The 10,127-nt window shown below is 48.0% G+C and overlaps 4 protein-coding genes across 4 annotated transcripts; 2 read left to right on the forward strand and 2 right to left on the reverse strand.

The window, feature by feature from the left end:
• Positions 1-72: 72 nt before the first annotated feature.
• Positions 73-1,620, reverse strand: N7517_007120 (sugar porter family MFS transporter; the record flags this gene model as incomplete). The annotated part of the gene is made up of 1 exon (XM_056724850.1): positions 73-1,620. The coding sequence occupies one exon, from the start codon at positions 1,618-1,620 to the stop codon at positions 73-75; it is 1,548 nt and encodes a 515-aa protein (XP_056581100.1).
• Positions 1,621-4,584: 2,964 nt separating this feature from the next.
• Positions 4,585-5,685, forward strand: N7517_007121 (telomere length and silencing 1 family protein; the record flags this gene model as incomplete). The annotated part of the gene is made up of 3 exons (XM_056724851.1): positions 4,585-4,940; positions 5,001-5,383; positions 5,447-5,685. The coding sequence occupies 3 exons, from the start codon at positions 4,585-4,587 to the stop codon at positions 5,683-5,685; spliced, it is 978 nt and encodes a 325-aa protein (XP_056581101.1).
• A 953-nt stretch (positions 5,686-6,638) lies between these two features.
• N7517_007122 (actin family protein) lies at positions 6,639-8,250 on the forward strand (the record flags this gene model as incomplete). The annotated part of the gene is made up of 3 exons (XM_056724852.1): positions 6,639-6,709; positions 6,816-7,311; positions 7,374-8,250. The coding sequence occupies exons 1-3, from the start codon at positions 6,667-6,669 to the stop codon at positions 8,248-8,250; spliced, it is 1,416 nt and encodes a 471-aa protein (XP_056581102.1). The 5' UTR covers positions 6,639-6,666.
• A 753-nt stretch (positions 8,251-9,003) lies between these two features.
• On the reverse strand, positions 9,004-9,839 carry N7517_007123 (ADP-ribosylation factor-like protein; the record flags this gene model as incomplete). Its single annotated transcript, XM_056724853.1, has 6 exons — positions 9,004-9,277; positions 9,337-9,408; positions 9,455-9,517; positions 9,574-9,593; positions 9,643-9,715; positions 9,790-9,839. The coding sequence occupies 6 exons, from the start codon at positions 9,837-9,839 to the stop codon at positions 9,004-9,006; spliced, it is 552 nt and encodes a 183-aa protein (XP_056581103.1).
• Between the last annotated feature and the right edge of the window lie 288 nt (positions 9,840-10,127).

Genomic DNA, 10,127 nt, shown 5'->3' on the forward strand with positions numbered 1-10,127 from the left:
CAATCCATTCCATCATCATCGTCGGACATAGTATATACAGTTGGCAACGTCTCAACAAATCTAATCTATAATTTAAGCATTTTCCTTCTGGTCAATCGCACGCTTCTCCTCCGACTGCATCCACATGTCCACCTCAGCAGCCTCGCCCTGAGGCAGGTGACGAGCCATGGCGACAATATCCCAGGGGGTCGCGGCATCGCGGAAGACATGGTTCAGAGCCTCCAAGTTGCGGTTCATCGTCTCGGGGTAGAAGAAGTAAACTGAGACTGGAATGCAAGCAGAGATGACAGCGTATACAATGTAGTATTTGTATCCGATGGTATCGAGCGCGACGGGGGTGATCATGACAACCACAAAGTTCCACAGCCAGTGGTTCGCAGTCGAGACGGCGGACATGGCGACACGGAGACGCATAGGAGCGACTTCGGTACAGTAGAGGAAGTTACCGCCGAGGAAACCGATAGGGTAGAACGAGTTGAAAAGGAAGATGAAGACGGCCGAAACAATCGATGCAGTTGTGTTGTCTTTGAAGCTGTTGGTGATGGCGAGGACGGTCATGCAGACAGACATACCAGTACCACTGATCATGAAGATCTTTCGGCGGCCGAGTCGATCGATGGCGAAGAAGGAGATGAAGCTGCAGATGAACTTCCAGGTCATGGCGCATGAAGACAAAATGCGAGCCAGGTCACTGCTCATGTTGAGGTTCTCTTCGAAGATTGTTGACACGTATGTCGAGATCAGGTTTCCACCACACATTTGCTGGAAGAATTGCAGTGCAACACACAGACAGAACCGGTAGAGAAGGCGCTCATCATCGGCCTTGCTGCTGAAGATATCCATGAGCGAGGTGCTGTCGACCGTACTCTCAAGGGAGGTCTCGATACCAGCGATTTCGGTGCGGACGGCCTCGTCATCGTCAGACAGACCCTTGTAGGCAGCTAGACTTTGAGAGGCCTCTTCGATCCGGCCAACTCGCACGAGCCATCGAGGAGACTCGGGGAGCAAGAAGACCGAAACCACAACGACCAGGGAGAAGAAGAAGGAAATGGCCAACGGAACACGCCACTGCAATGCTCCAGGGACTTTGCTCAAGCCAAAATCAATCCAGTTACAGAGAACATAACCCAAACAGATACAGATACCGTCCACGACAACGTGTTGTCCACGGTGTTTGGCTGATGTGCACTCAGACTGCCAGACGGGAACGGCAACACTCAGTTGACCGACACCGAGACCAAGGATGATACGGCCGACAATGAATTGTGGCAAGCCGTAAGCCGCAGTCTGCAGCAATTGGCCAATGATAGTAAGGATAGCACCCAAGAAGATGGTCTTGCGGCGACCGAGCCGGTCACCCAGGAATGTACACGACAAGGCTCCGAATAGAGCACCGAGCTGGAAGGATCCAATCACGGTACCCTTGCCTGTAGAGTTATGCGCGCGTTGGTCACCCTCTGTGTTGATTGTGTCGATTTCAGGGAACACGCTCACCCAGCTCTGCAATGTGGCCAGAGGACCCAAGCCGGACTGGTTGTAACCGAAGACGATGAAGGCCGGTGCGACAATGAGCAGCGCCTGCGCTACGCTCAGCGCCTTTCCTCGGAATAATGTGACCATGTTGGAGTGTGTATATGGAAGGTCACTCTGAGGGATGAGAGAAAGACAGAAGACCAGGGAGACCGGTATGAGTTTATAGCCTCCGGTCAGCCCTTCTCGTGGAGACCCCGCATCAGAAAATTAAAATCCTGTACCTGTGGGATGGATAATTCCACAGTGGATAGGAACTATCCACCGTACCACCAATTTAGTCAAATTTCGAAAATATGGACTGTGACTCGACCATATCGCCGACTCCACGGGGTAGGTTTGGTCCCGGTGTGCAAGGATCCCGTGCCTTCGCCACACCCGAATCAGAACTGTTTAGATCCACGGTCATTGGGGCCGAAAATCGCAGTTAAGTGACGGGATAATCTAGGCTGCTCAGGGCTGATTGGATGAAATGCCGAATGATACATACCCGAGACCTGACAGGGGTTTCCGATCGTCCCCATTCTCAGATCACTTATAATACTCCGTACATGGGGAATACTTTGGGGAAGCACTTGGAAGCATTTTAGAGGATTGCATCATTTATTTTCCGATAAAATGCCGGCATAAAATTTTCAGGTTCAGTTTTTTGAGGTTCTTTGCCTTCTCGGGCCGGTCTCGGCATTCCAAAATCGGGTACGAAAATGCTTGAGCTAGCCCCAAAGGCTTAAGCCCTGTCCACCGCCAAGTGCCAAGACATAGTAAATTCAACTTCGAATTTAACCTGGGGTTTTCTATACACTCCACCATCTCGGTCACCTTCCGGATTTTCCCGTATTAAGGTATACGATCTTACAGAGAGCATCATCGTAACTTTACGAAAAAGAAAAGGAAAGTCTTGATATCCTCGGCTAGCCACCTACGTCCTTTATGTACGTATTCTCCCTCGGGTGGATACCTTCCCTTCTCCGAGAGATTTCCGAGTTATATTGTTGAGAAAACCCATAGAAGACTCTCCACACCGTAGACGTATTTGGCTCACCCAGAGTCAGAAATTTCAACATTATTTGCGGGGTCTAGTGCTTTAAGATAAAGGTAGGAAACTTGACCAATAACGAAATGGGTGAATTGAGCAAAGATCTGTCAGCGATTTTTCTTGAAGCCAAATTGAAAGAAGTATGCTTGCATCTACTGCGTACACTATAGCTTGGATGTTTGACAATCCACCCTAGGGAGATATATTTCTGGCCTTGTGGTGTTGATATGCTTACGAACACGCTTACCAACATGCTTTAATTATTTATACCTTGGGTCAGATCCTGGATCAGCAACGAATAAACCCCGTCCGGGGTCATGTTCCAGAATTCCACGCACATAGTACTCCGTACATACAACATAATATGCACTTATCCACATACAAATAGATCCAAAAACTTATATTGATTAGCTTGGCACGGAGAACTTTTTGATTCATATTATTAATTTAACTGGACTAGGTAAATGGCTAAATTAAGCGTGTCATATCCATATGCCTTCATCCGTGTGACCCAATTTGCCAATACTGATAATCTTCCAAGACACAGGGTCTATGTCTTGGCTTGGCCCAATTACGGAACCGGCTTTAGGGGTCCAATCTCTCTCAATGGCAATTCGATATGTTTCGTTTCATTTTGCTTCCATAATATTAAATGTACCATAGTCTTCGTGTCTCGACCTAGGGATCAACGAAAGACGGCTTTCCTCGGCCCCAACTTCATTACATTTGGAACTATATTAGTTACCCCGGGTAACACACGTGGCTATTCTCGGGTAAATGCAAGGGATCTGGGTAAAACTAAGACTATCCCAAGTCGGCAGGAAACGGACCTCGGGAATAGGGGGAAATCCCCATGCAAAACTAAACTTTCAAGGTTCAAACTAGTAAACTATGACTACATACTTTATTTTCCTGTCATATAATCCATCTACCTTGGATCTTTCAATTCACTCTACTCTACACTTACCATTCCTGTCATATAGAACAGTCTCCTGCATTTCAAGGCTAGGGCTATCTGTGGGAAGAGCTATGGATAGGCTCTGGATAAAAAAAAACTTCCTTCTCGATATGATCTCCCGATTTAATAATCATAAATATTCTGGTATTTTGGCTCTGTACTGAGATTGAGATTGAGCAGTAAAATCATCAGGAATGTCTCTTTGGTCACTTGAAGCTGGAAATTCTTGACAACCCTTACCTATTGAGAGGGGAACGCTCTAGGCAGTATGCTCTCAGGCATACGGGTCGATTCAGCACTCACAAGGCCACGTCATACCAACCGAGGCATACAGTGGAAGTGGACCGGCGTCCAAGAAGAGCAATTCGAGAGGTGTAGGAGTGTGTCTTGTCAATCTGTATCTATCTGCTACTTGTACCCTCAGCGTTTACATAATATACTGCATAGTAACCAAGGAATGAACAGGCAATGTCAGCACGTAGTGGAGGAGAGGACGTCTTCCCCCACTACACTTTGTAGGTAGCCAGCTCGGTCATGTCAGTATCTACTTCAGCTATCTCTGGTTAGCCTTAGCTTTGTACTAATACAATCTAGCAAACAGTGACTAGCTCAGTTATAATATAATGTGGACTGCATTATCGACTAGATTTGAACAATTATATCAGCCAAACGCTGGCGTATGGACAAGTTACTATGTACTCCGTACCAGCTTCATCATGTAGGCCTTGACCTGCTATATCTACTAACTATCTCAGCCTCATATGCCTTGATTATTACTATAGGGTCATAAGGCTCCCGCTAGTTGCTAGACGACTGGGGCCAGGATTAGAAGCAATTGCAAGTTGACTTTCTCATCTCATATTCGAATTTAAATATAATTGGTACAAAAAGAGAAACTCACATGTTACGATTTCATTTTATCGTATTTCCATAATCAATATAATAGGCAGAATAAAAGGCGGTCGGGATTCGGCGAATTGTGTTGAATGACCTCACATTGACAATTAATTTCCCGCTCATCTTTCCCCTGCCACCAAAGTTCCGGTTGTCGCAAATTACAATGGACACCCAAGAAGATGTTGTGCCAACCGAATCCCTATTTCGCCCGGCGAAAAAGCGCAAGTTCATGCGACGACGTCCCGGTCATGAGATCGCAGACACCGAAGAGGCCGATAATCAGAATGTCACTCCCGGCGCGTCACAAGCTCCGGGGAGCAATAATCTTCGGCGCCCACGCGCAGTTCGGAAGGGCGGCATTGGGTTTTCTACCGCGTCACGACTAGGAGATGATCAAGGCCAGCAACTAGCGCTAGTACCAGCACCAGCGGCCGGAGAAACTGAGGATGAAAAGATACGAGCAATGAACGAACGTTTCACAGGATATACCGGTCAGACAGTGGATGTTGACAAGCACATGTACGAATTCTTTCCTACAGCTGATCGTCCAGTTCGTTTGATGTAGACTAACGAGATAAGGATGGCATTCATAGATTCCGAGATGGCTAAGCGCTACCAGCCCGAATCAAAAGCGGACCATTCAGGTTCCAATCAACCAACCCAGGAGGAAGTCGCCGCGGGGATGTCGCTACCTGGACACCAGACACGCGAACCTGCATCGCTAGGCAAACTCCATGAAATCGACCTCGGCCACGAAGCCACATTACGAAACATTGCACGGACAGAAGCTGCGACTCGGCAAATGACCGAGAAGGGAGAACTGCCCGCATCAGTGGGCCATGCTGCTTCGGTGATGGGTCGCCCTGGCCCAGACGGCAAGTCATGGCGCAATCGCAAACAGAGGACAGAGGCAGACATAGCAAGGGATCGTCTTGTCGAGGAGGTATTACGTGAGAGCAAATGTGGGTCGCATTCAAAAGTGAAATCTTACAGAATCTTTCTCCTTGCTAACACTGCTGTTATAGTGGAAATCTATGATGAACACGAGGAGGAAACCCAACTTGATGATCAGCAGGCTGCTGATGACCGAGTTGCTGAGCAATTTAGGCGAGACTTTATGGATGCCATGCAGACTCGTCGTCGAACTCGGCCCGCAGCAAAACCCGCGGCCAATGTTGAGGTGCCTCGGGGTCCGAAGCTTGGAGGCAGCCGTAGTGCAAGAGCTGCAATGCGGGAGAAAGAAGCACAGGCGGGAAAGAAATGATTGTTGCTCTCATCCAAAACGGCAGGTTTCTCATGATATGGACTTTATGTACTTGATCCTCTACGGCATGTGTTTTTACTTGATATACATACGATACCATAATGACTTTGCGCCAATGCTATTTCTGACCATTTTTTCAAAGAGCTGCCAGGTCAAAGCTTCTTTTAACTGCGGGTAACCAGCAATTTCCGGCCAACTATCTCAATTCCTGTGGCTCCAGACACCAAGGAGTAAAGATACTGTAGTATTATCTCAGGTATAAAGTCTACATAATCATCTCGAGCCAAGTGTATATTCAATTTATTGAAGTCCTGCGTTGTCAGTGACAGAGGCGGGCTAACCGGCTACTATTTTGCTATATATATCCAGATACATGCAGGATGGTTCGTGCAGATACTCCAATACGCTGTATGACAATTTTTGCCCAAATTTCGGGGTAAGCATAACATGCATAGGATCAAGATACGAAAAAAACACGAGGAAATAGGAGAAAAGGAGATGATATCTTGTTTGTTGGGTTGGGTATATTGTGTTCGGTATAGTTCCTTTTTGGTTCGTTTCGGATTATATGTAGGTACACCACCCCATCAGTTTATCTTTACTGTATCATAGGCTTCTTATCTCTGTACACCTCCAATATTAACCATACAAAGGATGCAGACTCAAGAATGACCATATATATACATACTTAGTTGAAGCATCTCCAGGGCTACCTAGGGGCGAGCGTACCTGATTAGTCATCAACGTGGTTCACGGTGACTAAGCCTATTCTTGAACTGCCCGTTTGGGAGCCAAAGCCAAAGCTACACCCGCACCAAAAAGACCCGCCCTTCTCCTGCCTCCGACCAGCCCCTCTGATTGTCCGTCCGATACGCATGGTCACGTCTTGAACTTGTCTTTAAGCGACATAATCCAGAATATCTACATAAACGTTGTGATAGCCACGACCCCTTTCCTAGATATACCTGCACAACTTTCACGATGAACCCTTCCAACCCACCTCAAGCTGCCGAGTACGGTGGAGGTATGTGATCCCAGATATGCCATTCCAATTGCGCCTGCCGCTGCGACCCCAAAGACCGCTTGGCTACTATTCATCGCGCAAGATACTAATCATCGCATGATTACAGATGAGGTGTCGGCCATTGTCCTAGACCCGGGATATTCAACCACTCGCGCGGGCTTTGCCGGTGAAGATGCTCCCAAGTCATTGATCCCAACCTACTATGGAAAATACAACGCAGACGGCCAAGAGAAGTTCGTATTTGGCGACGACGTATTCGTTACCCCGCGACCCGGTCTGTCCATCTACAACCCGATCGGCAAGGATGGAATCGTCGAGGATTGGGATATGGCAGAGAGAGTGTGGGAGCACTCATTCATGTCGCGACTCACCGGCACGAAAGCGGGCAACCCATTTCAGAACGGATTAAACGATGTTTCCGCAGATGAACTCCCTACAGAAATGGAGGTGGAGTCAGAGGAGAAGCCTTTGTCGGACAGCCCATTGTTGATGACCGAGCCTGGATGGAACCCGGCAAAGGCACGCGAAAAGACCATTGAAATCGCAATGGAGAAATGGGATACCCCGGCCTTTTATCTCGCTCGCACCGGTGTGCTTGCTGCGTACGTACAAGGCCCATTAGCCATGATAGCTCTAACATTTGCTGACCCAATTCCATGCACAGTTTTGCTTCTGGCAAGGCCTCCGCCCTAGTTATTGACATTGGAGCTTCCAACATTTCTGTTACCCCAATCCACGATGGCATGATTCTGAAACGGGGTGTGCAGCACTCTCCGTTAGGTGGTGATTACATCTCGTCGCAGATCAAAGCAATCTTCAAGGCCAACGCCCCGCAACCCATTACAATCACTCCTCATTACCTTATCAGCTCCAAGTCAGCTGTCGAAGCTGGCCAACCGCCCCAAGCGAAATACAAGACCTTCCCCGCAGACAAGGCACCCGATGCCTCGTACCGTGCTCTCCTTGAGGAGCGCACGCTGTCTGAGTTCAAGGAATGTGTCGTCCAGGTGTGGCCCGGGCCTACAAGGCTCTCGGCCCCTGGTCCCACGGGAGTCCCTAACGAAGATATGGCTCGAACCACCCCCGGTCGCCCATTCGAGTTCCCCGATGGATACAACCAAGTCTTCGGTGTCGACCGTTTCCGCGCGGTGGAGTCTCTATTCGATGCCAAGGCTGCCATTCCAGACCCCGAGTCATCTTTCCCTCCCCCGACACCCGCTCAAACTATCCCAGAACTTGTCAAGGCTTCTTTGGCCGGCGTCGACGTCGACCTCCGTCCCCACCTGCTGGCCAATGTCGTTGTGACAGGTGGATCCAGCTTGCTTTATGGCTTCACTGATCGTCTGAACCACGAACTCATGCAGATGTTCCCTGGCCCCAGAGTGCGTGTCACTGCTCCCGGTAACACCTCTGAGCGACGCTTCGGCTCCTGGATTGGCGGAAGTATCCTGGCCAGCTTGGGAACTTTCCACCAGATGTGGATCTCCAAGAAGGAGTACGAGGAGCATGGGCCGAACATTGTGGAGAAGCGTTGCAAATGATTCAATATCTTCGCATTTTCCTCTTGGTTTTTGTTTTTGATGTTTACAGGCGTTACTGTGCTATCTTGGGCGCTTGAAAGGGGGTTTTGAGCAACTCCGGATCTGGCCTGTCTGCAAGGAAGGACCTACAAAACTGATCTAGATATTTTGTGTACGACTAATGCCACTTGATTTGATTTGTCCGAGAATAATATGCAGACATGAAGGTGCACAGTGTATATCTATGTAAAGAGATGTAAAGAGATGTATGGAGTGGTAAGTAATGGTATCACGATTTATGGAATTATTTTTCCGGCTCTCATATAATCTATAAGATGCGATGTTCAAGGTGAGATATCTATTGGCCGGGATGTTCATCTGCGATGCGTTGGCAGCCAACACATCAGTGCCCAGGGTGGTCCGTGTTTCATTTTACTGCTGTTGGCCCCAGGTCTTTCTGTCAATTTCTTTCCCCATGAGCATTGCCAAAAGGCTCTAATACATGGAAAAGCGATCAGGAAAAGAGAAAAGAACAGGGATCAAAAGAAGCGCACACCATTAACATACATCATCATGAATTCGAGAATCCATGAGCAACAAGAAAAAGACTACATCGTCAACGTCGTTACATCCGAGGCTGCGGGCCAAACACGCTAGAGTCTACGGGATATGAACACAATCAAAAATGCGAGACAGTTATGGGTATGAAAAACGAGAGGGATATCACGAGTCGAGGTCGAGGGTCAAAGCTGGTAAACACAAGGGACAAAGTTCTCATCGGCTAGCTCGGGCGATGAGCCAATGCAGGACAGCGTCGAGATTGGTTTCCTCCTTGGCGCTGATACCATAGCAGCTTACTTCACGATGGGTGATGGATTTCAGATCCATCGCCTCGATGATCTCATCAACAGACAACTTGTCTGGAAGATCCGACTTGTTCCCGAGGACCAGGAGGGGGATGCTATCCAGCGTGGGCTTTTTCATCAGATCATGAAGTTCTTCTGTCGCTACTGGGAGTGCAGCACGGTCTGCTGCATCCACGATATACCTTTATTCACTTTTAGTATGCCAGAACAGAGACCCAAGAAATGGGAAAGCAAGTCTTACACGATCGCGTTGACGCCCCGACAATACCGTTCCCACATCGGCCGAAACCGAGGTTGCCCGCCCAGATCCCAGCTGGGATATATTAGCGCCGTACTTGATTGGGAAGGATGAAACATACCATTTCAAGGTCACATGGCCTTTCTGCACTCTTTTGGTGTTGAATCCGATTGTTGGGATGGAGCTAGAAGATATTAGGACATGGAATGAAATGACCTCAGATATGAGAATATAACTTACTCAATCGTGAACTCGCCACCCTATTATGGTTAGTGACCGTGAATAAGGACTTGATCAGATTCGACTTACTGCCAACACACGCAGTAGAGAAGACTTGCCTGCATTCTGAAGGCCAATCATGGTGACATCCATCTCGCTGGCCCTATATGGAGTTTAGCAGGGCTTCATCTGCGGGGACGGGCCGTGGTCTCCCGGGTGCATCTATGGCCCACTTACCAGAACATCCTCAGAAGCCAGTCATAGATAGCACGAAATATGCCGGCCATGATAGAGAAATATTAAAAGAAAAGAGAGAAAAGAGACAGTATAGAAGAGAAAGAATACTTTAAAAAAAAAAAGCTAGAGAGATTAGCTGGGGAAGTTGTGTGTGGAAAAAGCTCAGGATGACAAAAAGCCAGAGAGTGGGGTCAACAAGTTCAATGATTTCAAGTTTCTTAGGAAAAGGGTAAGGGAGAAAAGAAAAGAAAAGAAAGCATCGTCACACCGTAACAATCAGATTTAAAACTATTATTAGAGAGTTGATTTAAGGGGGATAACCGCCTGCGGCTGTCAAT

Source organism: Penicillium concentricum, assembly GCF_028827145.1.
Source record: "Penicillium concentricum strain IBT 3081 chromosome Unknown utg000002l_segment0_segment0, whole genome shotgun sequence".
NCBI lineage: Eukaryota > Fungi > Ascomycota > Eurotiomycetes > Eurotiales > Aspergillaceae > Penicillium > Penicillium concentricum.